The sequence below is a fragment of the Pteropus vampyrus genome, unplaced genomic scaffold (assembly GCF_000151845.1).
Source record: "Pteropus vampyrus isolate Shadow unplaced genomic scaffold, Pvam_2.0 Scaffold108, whole genome shotgun sequence".
In the NCBI taxonomy this organism is placed as follows: Eukaryota; Metazoa; Chordata; class Mammalia; order Chiroptera; family Pteropodidae; genus Pteropus; species Pteropus vampyrus.
This window is the reverse complement of record NW_011888889.1, coordinates 1,644,663-1,667,036: the sequence shown is the minus strand read 5'-3', so window position 1 is coordinate 1,667,036 and position 22,374 is coordinate 1,644,663. Positions and strand designations below refer to the sequence as shown.

General features: G+C 37.6%; 1 protein-coding gene and 1 pseudogene across 1 annotated transcript in view; both read right to left on the bottom strand.

Annotated features, from left to right (window-relative positions):
* Nucleotides 1-19,175, bottom strand: part of ASAH1 (N-acylsphingosine amidohydrolase 1) — a 29,921-nt gene extending 10,746 nt beyond the window's left edge. The window contains exons 1-5 of the mRNA XM_011365239.2: nucleotides 18,852-19,175; nucleotides 7,299-7,345; nucleotides 3,399-3,489; nucleotides 2,944-3,030; nucleotides 851-929 (exon numbers count right to left, since the gene is read on the bottom strand). Of these exons, the coding sequence (XP_011363541.1) occupies nucleotides 851-929; nucleotides 2,944-3,030; nucleotides 3,399-3,489; nucleotides 7,299-7,345; nucleotides 18,852-18,929 (382 nt within the window). The 5' untranslated portion in view covers nucleotides 18,930-19,175. The remainder of the gene's footprint in view (nucleotides 1-850; nucleotides 930-2,943; nucleotides 3,031-3,398; nucleotides 3,490-7,298; nucleotides 7,346-18,851) is intronic.
* A 2,028-nt stretch (nucleotides 19,176-21,203) lies between these two features.
* On the bottom strand, nucleotides 21,204-21,666 carry LOC105295540 (annotated as a pseudogene).
* Nucleotides 21,667-22,374: the final 708 nt, after the last annotated feature.

The window sequence follows — 22,374 nt, the reverse complement described above, 5'->3', positions numbered from 1 at the left end:
AAAAGAAAGCTACAGACTGGGAGAAGATATCTGGAATACGTATATCTGACAAAGGGGTTTAATTCAGAATATATAAAGAATTCTTCCTAACCAAAAAAAATGACCATAAGACTTTCACAAGCACAAGGAAGGAAGGAAAAGGTCAATAAACTGTTCAGTCTCATTAGTCATTAGGGAAATGTAAATGAAACAATAATGGGATACCATAACACACTCAACAAGATGGCTCAAATAAAAAGGCTGCCTATCAAGTGGAGAAGTATCAAGTGAAGAAAACTAAAACTCTTATACTTTTCTGACTGTCAATGGATACAATCACTTTGGATGGAAGAATTTATAAGGCTGAACAAACATACGGCTACCCTATACCCCAGGTATATAATACCCAAGAGTAACAAGTGCATATGCTCATCAAAAGACATGTACAAGAATGTTCATAACTGCTTTATTCTTAATATCCAAAATGTGGAAACAACTCAAATATCCTATTCATACAATAGCATACTACCTATAATGATAAGTACAAGAAATCAGACACAACAGTTCATATTGTTCAGTTCTATTTATAAATAGTTCAAGAGGCAAAATTAATCTATGGTGAAGTCAGAACAGCTGTCACCTGAGAACTTGATATTATCAGTGAAGGGGCATGATGGGGCGATGGAGCATTCTGGATGGCTGGAATTTTCTTTATCTTGATTTGAGTTGCTATTATATGCATGTATACATTTTTAAAACTCTACTGAGCTGTACTTAAGATCTGTGCACTTTACTGTATGTATACCATACCGCAACAGAAAAATTTTAAGTGCTTTATTAAATTTTTTAAAAGCTGAAAAATGAACTTTACCTAAAGGTATGCCAGTAATATCTGCAACCCCCTTCATTTCCTCCTCATAAGGGCCAGGAAAGTTGCCAAGTAGACCAGGCTGAAAACCAAATAAATTAACGATCATTCACCAAATAAATTAACAATCATTTGACCTAAAGCCTTGAAGCCCTGTTTTGAGATTTGGTTCTTTTACATATAATTTGTTCTATATACTGCTGCCACAATAGGTGATCTGCTATTTTTAAAGATACTTTTATATCGTGTATTTCTAAAAAATTGATTAATACTAGAACTCTTGTTTTGTACTCTTCAGCTCATTTGTTCTAATGATTCTCAGATTGTTCATATCCGGAGAGGCAGGAAACTGGAATAATTCCATGTGGATAACCTAATAAGACCACAACACAGGAACATTACCATAAGCACTCCTTAGTTCCCAACTCAAATTCACCCTTAGGCCACTGGTATTACACCCTCTTTATTATTTCCTTCCTACACATAGCAAAAATCTGTATTTTAGTCATTCATGAAACCTTTTGTCATGGTTAACAGATGATCTTGGGCTAAGATGTATTACTGCATCCCATTAGCAAACAATGGGCACATATGCAAATTCAATAGTGGACATCATACTTTTATCATCAAGTGCAACCATTTGCTAACAATGAGATCAAGATTTAAACTAACAGCCTCTTGCTAAGATAAGGTGTTTAAAATTTTCAAGTCTCATTTTTCACCAGCTTGCTATTTATATGTAATGTGACCTAACTAAGCATATTGTGTTTACCTAGGAATTCAAAGCACCACAAGTTAACAAACAAAAATGACTTATTAAACATTTATTAACCATTTATTATATCCAGGCACTGTGCTTTACATACAGTGTCATTTAATCCTTACAACCACCATATAAAATACATCTTAGTAAATTCTCCTTGATGAGAGAGAAGTTTTGTAAGTTAAGAAACTTGTCAAAGGACTCACAGCTAGTATGTGATTGATCCAACTTTAAAATCCAGTGTTTAAAGAACAAACAAAACCCAACCCCCAATGTTGTCTGATTATAAAACTTGGACACCCTTTGCATGCTGCCTTCCCTGGTCTCTTCTGCTGCTGCTCCTGCTAACATATGTATTTTGGGGAAGTCTGGTTAGTATGACCACAAAAGAGAGCCTTAACGAAAGGCTCAAAGAGCATAAATGTAAGGGATAGCAAGCCTGGTGGTTAGCAGGTGCAAGTGTCATAGGAATGATTTGCTTAGAGTATCCAGTCTCTAGAATGATTCTCAACCAGGCGTAGCTTTGCACCCCCCACAACCACAGTAGACATGGTGATATCTAGAGACATTTTTGGTTGTCACAACTGAAGGGGTGCTACTGGCATCCAGTAAGTAGAGGTCAGGGATGCTGCCAAACATCCTTCAATGCACAGACAGCCCTCCACAGCAAAGTATCATCTAATCCCAAATGTCATTAGTGCTGAGGTTAACACATCTGCCATAGGGCCTCAGTGTCCTCCCCAATCCTTTGCACTCTGCAGGCCAGTGAGGGCCCCAGAGCAAAGACTGAAAGAGGGTGATGAGGATCTCTCAGGAGGCCCTAGGGGCCAGGCCCTAGATTTTCCATGGGTTCCACCAAAACAAAAAAAGGGGCTGAGAAATGGAGTCTTCCTGCATGAGCAGGAGGGAAACGAAATGGTTTGATGAGGTGTAACTACAAGACACATGCAACCCATGTGAGTTTCAACGGTCACAGCTACTGACGGACTCCATGAAATACAGGGCTGGCTAGGAAAAACCTCTAGGTGCCCTGAGATACTCATGCGAAGCATTTAAGAAAAAAACTGAATTTTCAATAGTGAACTTGCAAACCCGAGTATATATAAGGGGAAGGAAATGCCATACTCTCAGATGAAATATGTATGTTTTGCCTAAAGCTCTATAAAATTGTCTATACTTTTAGAAAACATTAAAGATCAGTTAACTGCCAATATTTGCCATACAATTTTATGTCCTGTTACTCTAATATTACCAAGCTCCAAAATTTTAAGCCTTTTCTGAACTGTGTATATGTGTGTGTTTAAATTTTATTGTGGAAAACAACATTTCTTACCAACTTTTGATCCACTATCTGCATAATTTTTCCACTTGGGACAAATGCATTTACTACATCCTTCAGGGAATTCACGATAACCTTTAGCTGAAAAATTAAGAGATATAAAGTATTGACATTTAAGATTAATATTGGTATAATGAAAGCATTTACAGACCTTTTGATTTACCCGTATGTAGCTAAATAGAGTACTATTTGAAAATATTTTCAATAAATGTATAAACACAATACATGTTTAACATGATTAACTAGTTAGATGGAGATACATGATACAATGAAAAAAGGAAGAAGCTACAAAAACATTTTTTCCTCTACTATCATTTATTGTAAGTAGCAGAGAGGAATCAAAAGTGCTTTCTTAAAATATTTTGTATGTAATTTCATGAAGTATTCATTTATAAATGCAATTATATTTAGTAAAGTCAGAAATAGAAAACTTAATAATCATAGCATACCGCTGGAGCCTTGTCAGTGATCAATTCTTGCCATCTCTTATAGGGTGGTAAATCAAGATTTATGGTGTACCATGGCACTGGACCCCTATAGCTGTAATGAGAGATGTACCATCTTAAAATGTTAAAAGCAGTTTTTTGATGGGGGTTAGTTACATCTATATGGATATGTTAGAGATATACTGCTCTTCATAACAATATAGAAGTTGGTACTCAAACCCAAATTTGCAAAAGCTCATTTTTTAGCATTTCTGCCCAATGTTGTATAGATAATCATAAGTAGTTTCATAAATCTTAGAATTGAATTATACATTCGAGAAGGTTAATGTAAATTGGTGACATGATAATCAATTTTGACTCGAGTTATATGTAACCTGAATATCACTGCTAGGAAATACCTGCCTTTTTTTTCCTTCTAATTTCTGCAAAGTTTTAGTCTAAGCTTGGACACTTCTCTGATTGGTTCCCCAGTCAGAATTCCCTCTTAGATAATATAACATTATTGCCAAATCATTTTCTCTAGTGTTGGCGTCAGAAAGGTCACCTTTTAAGACCCAAGAGAAGCAACATGCATTAGCTTCTCATGACTGGCTTCAAGAATCTTCACTATTCACTCAGCCATCTTACTGTTCCTACTATATTTTCTCTTTTCATTCTTCTGCAGTAAGTCCAAGCTCAAGCACTGTTTGATCATACCCACTTCCCAACTTCCTATTACTCAATTTACATGCAGCAATGTTTGCTATGAGGAGACAGCAACATCCACATCCTTCCCTTATCAATGGACCTGGGCCATATTTCTGGTAGGTGACCTCTACAACTATTCTCTGTCACTCTGGAAACATTATCTTCTGGCACTTGTTACTAAACTGAAATAGTCTGTAAGGATGTGCAATTCGGTGATTTATCAGCTTAAGACTATGCCTAAAAATAGTCAGCATTTGCTCCATTATTGCTCTGCTCCAGAGAAGCATAAGGTGTACACTGGTGCATGTGACAAGCTTACCAAGCTGTTAAATTGAAATGTTATCCAGACTTATGTCTACAGCAGAGATGGGTTAGTTCCTAAAAGTCAGAGTTGTGGTCCTATTTATACTTCTTTTGTCATGAATAATTATTGGAGTCTCTAAATAATGCTGCTTACTTGGGACCTGGGTGTATGTATAAGGTTTTATGAAGCTGTTAACCAGCAGCTGCTTGTGTTGTCCCTCAGATAGAAAAGGAATAATACTAGATTTTGGAAATACACATTACAAAAAGCACAATGAATGAATTTTTTTCTTCTCAAAGCATTTTCAAAATCCCATTTCCTTAGTAGCTGATATCTATATTAAATACTATATTTACTTCCAAAAAAGCTTTGTATAAAGACAAATTAATTCCGATTCTGACTGATCGTAATTTCACATGCAAAATTCTGTCCTACAATTCAATAAAAGAATTATTTTCATCCTATTACAGGCAGGTGCTACTAACCTACTCCCTTCCCCGCCAGTGTGCGTTTTATTTCCATGTCTAATAGCAAAGATACATCAGAGGACCCCTGGATCTATGCATACCAGTGGCACTGTCGTAAGATATGTGTTCTAGCGGTGAACTTCAACCAGCTGCTCCTCTCCGATAACATCCAATAAAACTAAAACCATGCTCCTATATCTGCCCTAAACTCCTGATTCCTTTTTCAGTCTAGAACCTCAAGGATTCCAAAGAAGAAATGGAAAGGAAATGAAATCGTTACAGTAGAAGATGAAATTAAGTGATGATGGGGACACCCTCGAAAACTTTCTACAGTAAAACCTCCACTAATCATAATCTGTGAAAGAACTGTTAATCTGCTTAACAAAATTATTTTAATAACTAAAGCTTAGCCGTAATCTCATATTTTACTTCTCACTAAACATTTTTCTAAAATATCTCAGTACTGAACATCTGTACCTCAATTTCCTGGAGAAATATATATCTACCCTATGAGAGCAATGAGGATTACATGAAATATGCAAAGAATACTTAGCAGCATTGGTATTCAATTACTATAGAATATTTTCCTACTTTACTACAAACAATAGACAGTAAATTATTTTTGAGACTTAGTAGCTACTGTGCCCAGAACATCTTCATCAATATTAAGCACTGACTGAATCCACCTGGCTCACCGGGTGGTTTGGAAACTAGTCCAATAGGCATGACACACACCCACACAAATAACAGAGCAGATGCTAAGCACCAGTGAGCAGTAGAAAAGAAAGGCTAATTGGATTTAGATGGATTCAGGGGGTGCTCTGGCTGTCAGTCCCTTGACATCTAGCATTCAAATGATTGGTATGACTGGATAAACAGGTGTTTCTTTCCTCCCTCACAACTGCCCACTCATACCTCCAGAAACTACACACTTGATCAAAAAGGATGTCCTGAAAGGTACAGGAAGAAGACTGGTTATCATTCAAAGGTATACGAACACGACACTTCTCTTCCACATCTCAAGATCCATTTATAGTTTAGAGAAGAGAAGGATCAAAGTGGAGATGAGGATTTCTGTGTCCGGAACAGGCTAGGTAGGTAGGAAGGAATCCAGCAGAAATACCGGGGCAAAAATATTTACATTATGTTAGATGTATAAATATAAGAAAAATGTGTTTATTTGTATATGTATGTATATACACATGTACACAATACACAAACATCACACACACACACACACACACACACACACACACACACCAGCAATTTGGAACCAGTTAAAAGCAGGGATGGTTTGGTGGGCAGTCAATTCATAGACATATATAAGGTACACATAAAAGAGAGTAAAAAAAAGCCTTAAGCATGGAAGGTATTCATTAAACGATGAATTGGGGCAGTGAGACCAGCCAAGAAACGCACACAATCAATAAAGCACTGAAGACTAATATGGCGTCTGTGGTGGCCAAAAGGAAAACCTCAAGAGAGCAAGACATTAGAGAGAGGGCTGGAATATGCACTAGCTTCAGAACAGCATACAAACTGATTACTTCTAAATTACTTCCTGCCAAATATTTGCCTCCTTCTACAGAAAGGTGAGTACATCAAAAGAACTTCGTTTATTACAGTTTGATTGTATCCAGAATAGAGACTACTTAGGATACATATTTCAGGCAAGTGCAATACAAAATACATAACTGAAGTGCTGCAAAAACAGATTATCATCTTGATATTACTGATTAAAGTTGTACTCTGCTTTCTCCTACCCCCAGCAGGCTACTTTCAGTGAGAGGGAAGAACAGGGCAAAAAAGATTACCCTTCCTTATACCTTTTCTTTCTTTTCCACATCCTGGTACCCTCTGTGCTGGTGGGCTCCTCTTATTCTTTCTCACAGACTCGTGTAGCCATAGAGGATTTGAAAAGGCCACATACATATGCCTAGCCTAAAAATATTAATGTTAAATACACTAAAACATACTACTGGCCCTTCCCTTATATTTTCTAGTCCTGCTTTTCCTTTGATACCTTTGATTATCATGCCAGGGTTTATTTCTTGAATGTTTCACACATAAGACCCTACACTTTTCCGTTCTAATATAATCTGGTAGTTTATACTCAGGCACCCCAGAAATCACATGTCAACTCTGCATTTGTCAAGATGAGGAAAATGCTTAGTGGTAGATAGAATTTAGATGGAAATCTTATTTTTTTCCTATGATTTTGATAGGCTAGAAACAGACATTTTTAATCATGGGGTATTTTCATACTTGTTCAGAGTCTTAGTGAAATGCATAATATACAAACCTGAAGGAAAAAATTATGCCATTCTAAGGACAGAGGACATGACTTAAGTTTTCATTCACTATCGTTATTTTTACGAGATCATTACATAGGGAAAAATCTCCACAAAGGTTAAACTGAGTTTTGGTCATCTGAAGTTTACTCACGTTGGTCCAGAAGGAGGGTAGGTTGATTTTCTGCAGTCTTCTGTCCACTAAAAAACAAAGAAAATTTAAAGTTGCAGGAAATAACAAATTGAATAAGCAATTTGCAAAAAACAGTTAAAGTTTATGAAGACAAAATCAGGTAATGATTTTCCCTTTTAGACAATTTCAATACCTCTTAAAAGTCTTCTCTTCACACAAGAACTTCTAAAATCTCAAACGTAAGTGCATTTTCAGTCTCAATTCAATTTACACTAGTGCCTGGTGTTGTAATTTGGCTTCTCTATTGCAAATATATTGAGTAAAAAGGAAATGAAGAAAGGAGATGAAAAATGTTTATTTCACTAGGTTAATTTATCACAAAATTACTTGATGTGTTACTTGAATTTATGAGCCAATAGAAATTTGCATCCCAAACCAGATTTTCAGGGCATACCATCCAAGGCCCTTCATAACCTGCCATAATTTACCACCTCAGCCTTCTCTCCTGCCACTCCCCCTATTACATATAGCCACATGAGAGATCCTATGATCTCTCACCCTTCCATGCCTGTGCATTCACCCAGAATGCCCGTTCTCTACCTAGTGAACTTTTGGCTTTAATTTCTAAGATCCAGTTCAAATACTGTCTTTTCTGTGGCATCTTCATCTACTTCCCTTATGCAAATAGTCTATACTCCTCCTCTATACACCCACAACATCTGTACACATCTCTATTACCATATTTATGACATTGTTCTATAATTATTTGTTTGTATCTCTCCTCACTACCAAACACTGTGCTCCTTGGGTTGAGGCAATGAATGGATGAGGCTTAGGGAAGGGTTGTCCAAGCTTAGTCCACATAGGTTTATGATTCCTTTATTGCTAGTTCAAGATAGCAAGCATGTTGACCTTCTTTCCTCTGAAGACCCACTATTATAAAAGTAAAATAATTTTTAAAAATAATAATTCACAATAAGTGGAAGGTAGAGTAGGGAAGGAAACTACTAGAAGTGTCATCTGAGCAAATTTGTGTGAGAATAGAGTTCTTACATCTTTTCTTAACTTTTAATAGTATGGGAAGTATAAAAGGTAGCTTGGCATTACCTGTCATTCAAACGTTAATTGTCAAAATAACTTTACTACAGTATAAGTTTCTTGTTTAAGTGCTGTTTTACCTTGTAATTTTAGGTTGATTTTATTAAAAAACAGTATCAACTATCAAATTATCAAAAGCTAATTCAATCATTAGAATTTAAATTCTATTTGTAAACTATTACACTATAAAATATTTGATATTAAATATTAATTTGATAATTCAGTATCAACTTAGCAAAGCTAATTTACAAAGCCATTCAATAATAATGGTTGACGGTGGTTCTTGTTTAAAAAAATTTCAGTCTCAGCTCTGAATTCAAAAATCACAGGAAAACTTTATTGCTGCTAATCTATTAACTGCTGTGTGGTAGGGAAAGTCAGCATCTATTTCTTCAGAAACTTCACAGAAACAATGATGGTTAAGTCTACCAGAACAAAAGAAATTCATGGTTGACATTATTCATTCAATAACACATGAAAGAGCCAAGTATTTTCTTTAACGTACCTGCCAACCAATAATATAATGAATAACCACAAGCTTTAAATACTTTGCATTTTCGCAAGATTTATACATTTATACATTTTGTACATTTTTCTGCTCTACTGTCAGTTGTTACACATCATAAGAGATTCCACTAAATTCTCAACTTTTTTGAAAACATCCTTGCCTGTAGTAGTGTCATACAGACTATTCATAGAGATTAAGTCTTTAGTCCAAACTTGGCATTGATGCTTTAATAAGTATCAATAACTGATCAGTAACTTCAAGAGCTAAAAAAAAGAGCTGGGAATCATTTGCCTTGCCATTTAACTGATATTGATGTTGTTGCCAAAATCTTGGGCAACTGCTCTCATCTAAAAGCTATGAGTGTGAAACAAATTTTTTCAGGACACATTTCTTCTGTGCTGCAATTAAATGAAATTTAAGTCACCACTGGTAAATGGCTTTCCTTGCTTTGCTAACCAATGAACTACTTGGAGACTGACTTTGGTTGCAACTTCATTTTACTTTTTAAAATTTGTAAATAAATTCGGCTATGATGAGATACTCTGGTTTAAATTTTCTTATTTTCCTGATCACATTTTTTCCTAGGAGTTAGGAATATTGTGATGACTACTTAATCTTGTAATGTCATATATAATGTATTCTTTATCACAACTATAGTGTCATTACATAATAAACACAATACTTTACCATCAAATCTATAACAAGATAATCTATACTCCACTTTGCCTCGAGAACATTTTCACTCTTTCCTAGTTTTGCCATGATACATTTGCAATGGTAATTTTTTTAAAGATTAAAATAACATGTACATTGATACATGTGGCAATTAAAGTGCTACTGAGTTATAATTACATACTGTCTGTCGCGTGAAGTGCCCCAAGCAGCCGTGAATAACCATGAGCACACCACAGACCCGCTCTGTTGGAACAACCCAAGGGCCATGATCTAAACAATCATCAAGCAAGTGTGGCTGTGCTCCCGTACAAGTCTGTTTATGGGCACCCACATGTGACTTTTGTTTAATTTTTACATGGAACAGAATATTAATCTTCTTTTGATCTCCCTCAACTTTTTAAAAATAAAAAATACATTCTTAGCTCACAAGGCCTTACAAAAACAGGTGGAGCCGGCTCTGGCCTGCTGGCTGCTGTTTGCCAACCGCTGCTCAAGGGCACCAACACACCCATACAGGTTGCCCTTGGTTTTTCTGGACTATTTATTCAGCTTCTTCAGAGGAATATCTTTCACTGTGCTGTGCATGTGTGGGGAAAAGAGAGAGAGAGAGAGAGGAGAGGGAGAGAGATTGTGTGGGTTTAGTTGTTTGCCTAGCAACAATGTCATATGCGGTTCTGCATGCAGAGACCGGGACAAGCGCTATTTTCTGGCCCCTCATTTAATTTTCCTTTCATCCACACTTACTATTGTTATTCTCCAAAATAACCACTACTCTGAGCCAGAGCACGAAATGTAAGAAAAACAATCAGAAACTATTGGGGGAAACTGAATATTAGAAAAGTATGGTACAAATAAAAAGAAAACGGTCCCAACTGGAACAGAAATTCAGTAGGTTTCAAGAAGAATGAATAGAAGAAATATTGAGAGAATAAGTCAGAAGCTGAAAAATATATGGGATATAGTGATGATGGCATCAGTTTGGTTTCTTCTTATACTGAAATAAAAAGAAAGCAATTAGAAACTCCAAGGGGAAAAAAATCTGTATAGGAAAGGCATGATATAAATATGGAGCAAACTATAATGTGGTATTTGGTAGAGAACATTTTTGAATATTCTTTCAGTGCCATTAGAGTTTTGGCTTTATAGAGAAAAGGAAATATAATCATAGTAGACTGAGCAATGACAGGTATTTGCAAATCTACTTTAAATGTTGTTTATTGTTCTTATTTTTTCAAAGGAGGCATAGAGACAATACATGGATGACTCAATTAGCATTACGATAATGTTATCAATGTTTACTGGGCAAGAGTAAAAGTGTAAAGAACAGAAGAAGAAAAGGGAGGAACAAGCAGAGGGGTCAAGGATGTCTACTTGCATCACTTCGATATGGTGCTGAAGTACCCTTCCAGGGCAACTAGGCAAGAAAATTAAATTTAAAAGGCATCCAAATTGGAAAAGAAGTAAAACTGTCTGACCTTCAGATGACATAATCTTATATAGAAAATATTAAGGATTCCACTAAAAACTTAAAAAATAATGAGTTTGGCAAGATTGCAGGATACAAGATCAATGTACAAAAATCAATCGTATTTCTAGACAGAGGCAATGAGCACACTGAAAATGAAATTAAGAAAACAATTTCATTTACAATAGCATCCGAAGAATAAAATACCTATGAATAAATGTAACCAAAGCAGTGCAAGACTTGTACACTGAAAATGATAAAACCTTGTAGAAAGAAATTAAAGACCTAAATAAATGGAAAGACAACATGTTCATAGACTGGATGACTTAATATTGTTAAGATGCCAATACTCCCTAAACTGAGCTACAGATTTGATGCAATACCTATCAAATATTAGCTGGTTTCTTTGTAGAAAAAGACAAGTCACCCTAAAATTCAAGGGATTGAGAAAAGACAAAACAATCCTGAAAAAGAATAATATTGAAAAAGGAGGACTGACACATCCTGATTTTAAAACTTACTATCAAAGTTATAATAATTAAGACAGAACAGTACAAGCATAAAGTTAGACAAAAATCAATGAAAAAGAATTGAGCGTCTGGAAATGAACTCTCATATTTACGCCAACTGCATATATTTAATAAGAGATTTGTATCTACAATATACAAAAATCTTACAACTCAATTAAAAAATAGGCAAAAGATCTGAATAGACATTTCTCCAAAACAGATGTAAGTCAATAAGCACATGAGAAGATACAAATAAAAACATTTTCCAATAGGGAAATGCAAATCAAAACCACAATGAGATACCACTTCACACCCATCAGGTTGGCAATAATTAATAAAAATAATAAAACAAGTGCTGGTATGGATGTAGAGAAACTGGAATGTCATACACTGCTGATGGGAATGCAAAATAATGCAGCTGCTCTGGAAAAGTCTAGCAGTTCATCAAACAGTTAAACATAGTTATCATGTGACCCAGCAATTCCACTCCTAGGTATAAACCTAAAGATGCGAAAACATGTGTGCACACAAAAAATTATACACAAATGTTCATAGCAGCATTACACACAATAGCCAAAAGTGGAAACATCCCAAATTTCCATTAACCAATGAATGGATAAACAAAACGTGGTGCATCCACACAATGGAATGTTATCCAGTCAAAAAAGGGAATGAAGTACTGATACATACTACAATATGGACGAACTCTGAAAACATCATGCTAAGTGAAAGAAGCCAGTCACAAAGGACCACATACTGTATGATCCCCTTTATGTAATATGTCCAGTATAGGAAAATCTATAGAGACAGAAAGAATATTAGTGGTTACCTAGGGCTGAGGGGTAGGTTTCAGGGTAAGTGGGGCGGCGGGGGGGGGGGGGGGGTGATGAAAATGTTCTAATACCGACTGCAGTGATGGTAGTGCAACTCTGTGAATATACTGAAGCCATTAAATTTATACTTTTGGTGGGTGAACTGTATGTGAATTATATCTCAATAAAACTGTTAAAAAAGAAAAAAGGCATAAGGAAGATTGTTAAAAGTAAGCTAAATTTGTATCCATCATTGCAGTATGAGCATAGACAATGCCTAAAGTTGATTCAGAAAAATTCAGCATAAATATATCATCAATAGTGATATTCATAAAGATAACCAGGGGTGATACTATAAAAACTTTTTACACCGATATGGCATGGGCACCAATTAATCAAAACACACTGAGCTGCAAACTAGTAATAGTAGAGATTCTGGTTGAATATCGCCTCATTACAGTTAAAAGTGTTTCTAGAGGAGGCGGATGGAATAGAAGGAACAAAGCAGGAGAATGCTGCTTTTCATCAGAAGCCTGTCTATATTACTTGATTTTCTTTAACTATGTACATCTCGATAGAAATTCTAAAATATTAAATTTTAAAGTTGCACATTTTCATTTACATTATGTGGAGGATTTTCAGACAGTGATTTTTTGCCACTTTTAAATGTGTTTTTAGCTGTCATTATCTAAAATTATATTTAGGTAGCAACATATAACTGCAATAGAGGGCAAGGTACTCTAAATTTACTAGTCCCTGTTTAGTAAAGTTGGAAATGGACACCAAAAAGTAGCACTCTAGCTAAGAAAGTCTCAATTTACAACTATGAATTTTCCAAACTGATAATTTAATAAGGGCAATTAACTTTAGAAATGCAACTTGTACTTCATTCTGACTTATTCACCATAAGATTCTTCTACATATCAGAACTTTTGGTTAGTTTATTGATTTGATTTGCAAAAAATCCAATTTATCCCCTTTTACCGAATTTCAAGTGAAGAACAGAGTGAAGAAATAAAATGAAGCCACTATCATCAAGCTGCTAAATCACTAAAGCCAGTAGGCTGGGGAATGTGGAAACAACTCTGCTCTCGTTTTGCCCAGCCTGGGAACTTAAACTTTTGAACTTTCTGGTTGTGTCAGTGTGTGGATATACATCAAGCCTCCATATAACCCTCTGATCACCCCTACCTTAACGGCTAAGGAAAGAACGTCCACGTATCCAGGCCACTGGTGGTCTAGAGCGTCACCATCTCAGCCCAATCCAGAGGCTGAGAGTGCAGGACTGACTATTCTCAAGAATGTACATTTTTTTTTTTTTTTAATAAGAACTCTTAGCTTTTCTGTCTTCTCTGGGTACTGCCTAGTGTTTATGGTTTGCAGACCCTAAGACCTTTAAATAAATCTTTACCGTTTATCTCTAGCTAAAGCCTCCTGACTCTTTTTGACTTTGTTTGACACAAGTTATCAGGAACTTCAGGGTCATGTTCTGGATGCAGCACCATTAGTGATTAGGTTACACAGTGGGTGACAGAACCAGTCTCTATACCCCCACTCCCAGCTTCCCCTGCTCTTTCATAGCTCCCTACAAAGATAACAATAAAGACAATGCCTCAATTCAATTCCTAGGGTACAATCTGCACTTCTTTCAGGGCTTTTGATAATCGTTGGAAGTAAATGAAACATAATGATGCTCATCTCTCCTTAACAATTATATTTGCATGACAGGGGTTCCAAAGCCAATATAAAAATCAAACAACAAGTCTTATTTCTTACAAGACAACTGTGAGGGAAGTAAAAAGTGCTGTCAAGTCTTAAAAGAATATTCAACCTGCCCCAGAGGTTAAGTGAGCAACCCAGTCATCACACATGTAGGAGTCTGAAGTCGATGAGGCATTTTACTATGATAATCCCAGCAGCAATAGATAAACATGAAATATACAGACATGAAATCTGCATAGAATCTGGCTGTAAGAATAAAAGGTTAAGTCATTTTAAACAGGTTAGATTTGGGAATAAACTGGAGATAGCTACATCATCGCCTAAAAGGGAGACTTCTACAAGGAAAGACAGCTTCAAAATCTATGTACAGGCTTAAAATAGAATTACAATGAACTAATTTCCTATTTAAAATTTCTTGCTGTCTCCAAATTTAACTACCTATGGTTTTAAATAATAGACAACCTTATCAAGGTAAGAACAAATTTAAATAGATGAGAGGTAAAGATTATAAACAGATAGGTTAGGGATATTACGTTGTCTGCTTGTTATTACTGTGCTACTATGTCACAGGGGAAAAAACACAATCAATTTAGAATCTCAATCAATCTTTCTCACATGCTTTCTCATTTTTGCTTCCTAAGGCCAGAGAAAGAGGTGAAAATCTCTGTAAAACATTTTGAAAACACTTTCTGGGTCAGTGAATTCTCTGATCATTCTGATTACTTGACAGAAACTTGAACCTCTTTGAAATTAATCAGTCTTTATGTCCTCCCCACTCATTAAGAAAAACTAATAATAGAGCTGCTAGATATACTATGTTTGGGGAAATAATAAAGCGAAAATTCTTCCATTAGCGATCTGAAGGCTCCAAACCTAAAAGAAATGAAATAACTAGTAAAGCTCCTTAAAATATTTGAGTCCTGCAGAATTAGTGAGAACCTCAATGAAAAGATTGTACAAAAAAAAAGTTCAGGAAGCCCTCGTGTGATTCTTATTCACATACCCAGAAAAAGGCAATGAAAGGTAATTTAAGAAATTACATCACAGACACCAGTGTTTGTATCATCAGAAGAGGAGCTGAACAATTCTAGCAAGACAATTTTAACTCAACAACTATTTTCTAAATATGATTTATCTTAAAATGTTCTCTATGTACAACAGAGCAGATACACACCTAACAAATAAGAAAAGGCATGTTTCTTGCATATATAGCAAATTCAAATGAGCATGCAAAGTTTTTCACTTGTTTTCTGACCTTTGATGGGATGGCACCCTATTAAATTACAGGTATTTAAGTAAAAAGAATGTTAATAAACCCTCCACAAGAGCAAGAACCTTTCTAAATTGTTCATCAACACGTTAAAAGCAGATGCATTACAATAAAAGTGGGCAGGCCAGATGGGTTTTTTGTGATTTTTGGAAACTGTGGAAACTGTTGCTAAAAGCTGATTCAGTAGCTCATGCCAACAATGTCATTATTCATACGAGAAGATGATGCATAAAAATAAGTTCAATTCAGCAATTAATTACCGACCCATCATTATATTTCAGTTTTACACATTCTAGAAATCATTCTAGATTTCTTACTGAGAACAGTCATTTCTCCCACTCCAATTCCTTTCCTTATGATCACTCCTAAGCCTATCTGCTCCAAACACTGCTCTGGTCAAGGTCACCAAAGCCCTCTAGTTGCCAAGAACAACAGACACTTGACATCACAGTGGCATTCAATAAAGGTAACCCGTCTCACTCTCTCAGCTTCCACAACACTCTCCCATTTGGGCTGCTGCTTTAACTTTGTCACTTCTTCTCTATCTGACACCTGGCCCTTGCCTAAGCCTCTTCTCTTCCTCCCTTTCTATATCTTCTATCTGCTCAATGTTCACCTGCTTCAGTGGCTTCAAATAATATGCCTAATACTCCAAATATCTCTCTTCTGTGCTCCAGTCTCAAAAGCCTGATGGATATCTTGGTGCCCCCTGCAATTTGCTTAACCTGAATGAAAATGATCTTTACTCTTCCATCCCCCAATTTTTCCCTTTGTGTATTCCCTGGCAGTATACCACCATTCACCCGGCAGAGCACCTCAGAAAGGTGCCTGTCCCTCATCCTCATCCAATCCTTCATTCTGTTCATTCTATCTCCTAATTTTCTCTAGAACCATCTACTTCTCTCCTTCTCCACTGGCACCACCCACCTGTAATTTACCCTGTTTTCTCCCCTGGACTAGTCACAACCACCCTTGCTCCCTTCAAATCCAAAATGATCTCTCTAAAGTGAAAAAGTTATCTCGTCCTATCTTGTTTAAAACCGTCCAACGGCTTCCTGTTGTTTTTAGGGTACACGCCAAAATCTTTAACAAGGTCTGCAGAGCCCTGGATGAAGCTGTCTCCATCTCTCTCCAGACTTTTTTGTACCACTCCTGTCACCACCACCTCTTAATAGGTCTTTTAATAGAATCAATAGTAAAGAATGACTCAGGAAGACCTTAAAATATGCCATATTCTGGAAAGCATCAAAAACAAAACAAAACAAAACAAAACAAAGCCCACAGACATTCCAAATCCAAGGACTTTTGTTTGTTATTTAAAGCTGGCCTCATTATTCATATTTATCATAAGTAGTTTTGACATATCTTTTGTTGCCTTGTAGGTTACAAACAGTTGATTATATAAAATGATTCAAAGTGAAAAACTGCTTACTCTTGTCAGAGAGTGAGGTCACTAAACTTCTGTGAGGCTCCAAAGATCCTTTCAGGCAGTGGCTCCCAGAATTTTCCATATAAATAAAAAAAATTAAGAGGGGCCCAGCACAGGGGAATCCAAATTTTTATTCTAAGTGCAGATGTTAAAACAAAGCAAAATAAACAAAACAAAAACCCATACACATAAAAGAAAGGACATTATGGATGGCCATAAAATCAGAATAAAAGCTAACATTTTAACTGAATTTTAATTTTATGCCCTCATTTTCCTCATTAAAGACTTGTGAAAGCAGCTTCCCTAAACTGATACCAGTGGCTGGACTAGATTTTGACAACCACTGTTCTAGATAAGAACTATTAAATTCATGGAGACTATTGATTCTTCTTGTTCTAAAAACGGCCTTTAAAATACTTTTGCTTGAAAAAGTAAAGTATTGAGAAAGAAGAAAAAAAAAAAAAGGCAGCCCCTGACATCTGAAACTTCTCTTAGGTTTACAACTAGACCTCAGTATTATCACAAGTTGGTCTGACACTCACAGCCAGGCCATTTTTGTTCTCCTGTCGAATATAACAAATCTCACAGAGTATTTACCTCAGTTAAGCTATTCTGAGACAAGATAAAATGAGACAGAGCAAGGCCACTGATGATTCTGTCTAAACACAGACAAAATAAGGGTAATATGCAACCCACAAAATATTAAACATCCCTTCTCTTGATAAATGACTGTTTCTTTCTTACCCAATCATAGAACTGCCCTACTTTCTAAAACCTAGAACCTCCAGTTCTTTAGATTTACCTCAACCAAAGTACAAATTGTGTTAGATTTGTGTTAGATTTAACACAACCAAAATACAAATTATGAAATTAGTATTTCCTAATTCTCTTTACTGAGAGACCCCACAATGGCCCTTGGTGTGCATTCCCCCTCACTGCAGAGTCAGTAATTTGTTCAAGTACTAGTTTTAGTTCCTGGTGGGATTGGCTGAAGGGCATTGATGGTATCAAGGTACTTCCTACGCGCACTAAAGCAAACTAATTTTATTTTTCCTCATGCTCTTCCAATCCTTGCACACATGTACATACTGTGCATTCTTGTTACTGAAGTCATTGTACATAATATTTGTATTTTACTTTTACTTGCTTAACATTATATTAACTTTTAATGGCTTAATAATATTCCACCATTTTATTATTCAAGCATTTCTCCTTAAAGAAATAAGAGAAAGCACAACTTGCTCCCACTGTCAATATCCTACCTAAGATATTCAAAATCTTTCTCATCTAGCCTCAGGTCGGATGCACTCAAGTTCTTATATCTAATCATCTGTCAAAGAAAAATGTAGTCTCGTTGGATTTAAAGAAGAGAATTATGAAAGGACATGAGACTGGGCGTCAAGAAGCTTGAGTTCAGGCATGCTGCAGTAATCAGAAGTGTGACCTCTGGCTAGACATTTTCTCAGTTTATTTCCTCTGTAAAGTAAGTCAGCCCAGTATCTCACTGCTTCTTGCAGTTATCAAGTCTGTGTTCCTGCGACTTCCTTGCGGGGACAGAGGCACGAGATAGGCGTTCACATGACTTGGGGTGAAGGCCACAGCAGCCACATGGGGCCTGTGTGGGCTGATCCCACTGCCCTGCCTGGTGAGGCCTCAGCCTTTCCCAGGGCCCTCAGGATCCTTAGCTGCACCTTGTCAACAGGCAAAGAATGCCAATGTCATCAAGCAGTCCGTCGCTTAATTGAGTTGTGTACACAAGTCGACTGGAACTTTTTCTCCCAGCAGTTCAGGATGCGCGAGCCTGGAACTGGTAGAACAAGTGTAATCCCCGAAATTTGGGGGTGTGTAAATCACAACCAACATTCTGCAGAAATTAGGATTTCCCTAAAAGGTTTTCTTCCTTCAGCTGTATTGAATCAATCCCGGCTGAGGTTCGCCCAGACCCCGGCTCAGGAAACCACAGACCCCAGTAAGGATGCTGCCTGGAGCAGGTGTTCCCGACGTCAACCCTCTCCCCGCCGCGCGCGCACCTGCGCCCTCCACCCCTGCACACCACTCTCCGCGCCTTGGTCAGGAGCTCACTCACCGGCGGCGCGTGCTGCGACAGGGCGCAGGGCACGGCCACGGTCAGAAAGATGAAGGTTAGGCGACTGCAGGCCAGCATCGTCCCAGCCACAAACGCCGCTCCAAAATGTTTGCTCCAGCAGCGAGAGGATCCTCCGGGCCCGGAGCAGGCCGCGCCCACGCCGCCGTGTGACCTGGGACCAGGACTGCACCACGCGAGGCGGGAGGTGGGCAGGGCTCAGAGGATACGGGAAAGGAAGAAGAGGACGGGACGTTTCAGTGTCGCGGAAAGGGCGGCAGGAGCAGGGGAGCCTTCGGGATGGAGGAGGGTCCCGCGGGGTGGAGGAGGGACCCGCGGGATGGCAGTCGGCGCTCGCGTTAGGCCCGTGCTGTTAGCCAGACACCCCCCTCCCGCGGGCAGTAGTTGGGCGGAGCCAGAGCCCCGCCCCGCGGGTGTGGTTGAGGAACTTCTCTCGGGGTCGTGCCCTGCTGATCTCCGCGCCGGACCTCGAAACCTAGGGGTGGGGGCTCCCTCAGGTCCTGGCCGAGAGTGACACGGAGGTGGCAGATCCCGTACCTCTTTGGGGCTGGAGCCGCCTGTGCAGCGTCCCCAAACGGCCCAGGGCAAGGTCTGCGCTCAGGCTACTCTGTGCCAAATGCTCATGAAACGGACCCAGCTCTCAAGGATTCTTAAAATGCGGCCTGACCTGCTACTCCGATCCATCTTTTCCCGGAGCAGGAGGAAAGCAGGTCTGAAGTGAGTGAGGTTATTCATCCTGACAGACTCAGGTGTCAGGGGCCGGGAGCGGGGTTAATCCTCCCTAATCCCACGGATACCCAAGGCTGTGAATTACCCATTTAGGCTTTCACAGCAGAGCTGACAAATCACAGAATTTAGGCTTCAATTGCTCGCGCTTGCACACAGGTGGAATGACCAGATAGAACTGCGAACCTTCCTTCACTGATGTATTCAGCCATTCAGTGGCTGTGTGCTTTCACCTAACTCTGAAGGGCTTTTGGTTGACAGAGCAGAGATAAACCTGGGAGGAGGGTAGCCTGCATCTGAAAAACAAGTAGACTTACAGATGTATTTGTTTCGTATTTCTGTCGTCTATTGACGATGTCGCCCTGGGAAGATGAGTTACTTAAAAACCCAACAGGAAATCCTCTCTGGGTTCCACTTTCTGATTGAGTGAGTCTCTTTGACATTCTAACTAGCATTTTTTTTTTAATGTTTCTGTAAAATCCAGAATACTGTCACTAACATCTTTATATATTTATTTTTCTCTTGTGTGTGTGTGTGTGTGTGTGAAATTGCAATTTTACCCATTTGTAATACTTCCTTAGTAAAACAATCTTCCATTGGAGATTGGGAAATGAGAATTTGATGTTTTGAGGTTTTTCGTATTTTTGATTTTAGACTTTTTTTGGTAGGTGATAGCATTCCTTTGAGGAGGAAGTTAGACTTTTGAAACATAAAGTGGTTCCGATTCAACAGTAAGCAAGCAGATCACAGAAATGTTCATTAATTCAAAATATATTTATCGTTGACCTACCATGTGACAAGCATTTCTCCAGACAACTGAGAATAAGCAGGGAAGAGCTCTGCCCTCACAAGGTTTATAATCTAGATGAGAAATGTACAAAAACATCATACATAAGAAAATTTATATAGGATATTAGAAGGTGATAAATGTTATGAAGAAAAAGCAGAGTAAGGGAAATTAAGAGTGGAGGGAGTCACAATGTTAAAGAAGATGGACAGGATAGGCATTAATGGAGAAATTGACCTTTGAGCAGAGATCTGAAGGAGGTGAGGAAGGTAGTCTTATGGATGCCTAAGAAAGAGTATTCCAGACAGAGGGAGCAGCTGGTACAAAGGCTTAAATGTGAGAGTGTACCTGGCATATTCAGCTAAAGCAAGGAAGTCAAGATGGCTGAAGCAGAAGGAAGAGGGGAAAAGAAATAGATGAAGTCTGAGAAGTAAGGAGTGTAGAGCAGATTACATTGGCCATTAGGAGCCATTGTAAATACCTGGGCTTCATTCTGGACAAAGGTGTAATGTGTAGATAGGTCGAATGAACGTGGACCTTAAAATAACTGTCAGTAGAGGATTCCCATCTTTAACATATAAATAGCTATTGGTTTGAACATTATTTGCCTTAAATACTACTAAAGTTACTTTAAACATGCCACCAAATATATTTTTTCCCTACAAAAGTATATTAATTGGTAGTTAGGTTGTGTGGAAAACTCAGATTCTTTATGCAGAAAACTTATGTCGATTGGCATAATATTCCCTTTTTTAACATAAAAGTTCTTAGTTTAGTAGTCTTCTCATGAAAAATCTTCTCAGTCACCACATAAAGTCATGGACGAATCTTTACTCCTTCTGTTGTCCAATCTCAACCTCACTTTTTGCCAGCATCAACATTGGCCTTTGCAGCCCCCGTTTCTTCATTCTGTTTTTGCATTCCTTTCACTGTTTTCTTGAGGTCTTTTCTTCTCATACGGGCCATGTCTTGCAAGTCTATGTTTGGGTTCATTTTTCTTTGCATAATCCAAGGAATCGTAAATCATGCCAAAGCCAGTTGTCTTGCCACCACTGAAATGGGTTCAGAATCCAAATACAAGGATAACTTCTGGTGTGGTTTTGTACGTTTTGGCTAGTTTTTCTCGAATTTCTGTCTTAGGTACTGTTGCCTTTCCAGGATGAAGGATGTCAGTGACCATTTGTTTCTGTTGAAATAGTCTATTGGTCATGAACTGCCTGGTCCAGATAGTTACCATGTCATTCATGATGGCTGCCAACCCTTAAGCAGCCAGGGAGGAAAAGAGCTGGCATAATATTTTTAGGCACAATTTTCATATAATTTTGCATTAACTTTCAAAAGCCTTTTATGTATGTTGATTCTATTTTCAGACAAATTAAAAATTTTAATATATTTCCCTAAAATTATACCATTGTATGTGTGTTTTTTCTTACACATCTTTTTTTTTTTTTTTAAACTACTCCATTCTTCAATACTAGAAATGTACAGAAAGCCAAGGCAAGGCATGCGGTCATAGGAAGCTTTGTCATGGTTTGTAGCATACCGACATATTCATAGAAAATGGTATTTAAATGTACAAATAGGTGACTGTGTCAGTGGAAAGGGTGGTTCAAATACTACCTTCATAGCAAGAATCAAGTATAACACTTGGATAACCTGTTTAGTATGCAAGCGTCAGCATCAGTAATCAAATTGTTTATCAGAATAGCTGAAGTTCTTTGCAAGCTGTGGACCTTTTCTAATCTCCTACCTAACATTCCTGGGTTCCTGAGGTGGAGCCTTGTTTTAAAATCATTGGAATCTAACCACCCCACCCTAAATGAAGTCTACCACATATAACACCACAATTGCCCAGAACAGGTATGACTTGATTTATAAAATTGAATATTCAAAAATTTGTGCTGGAAGATCAAGAAATATGGAGATAATATTTCAGTTCTAAAAATAAACATTTACCAGAGTATTTACTAATGAGTTTTGTAATTTTTTTAA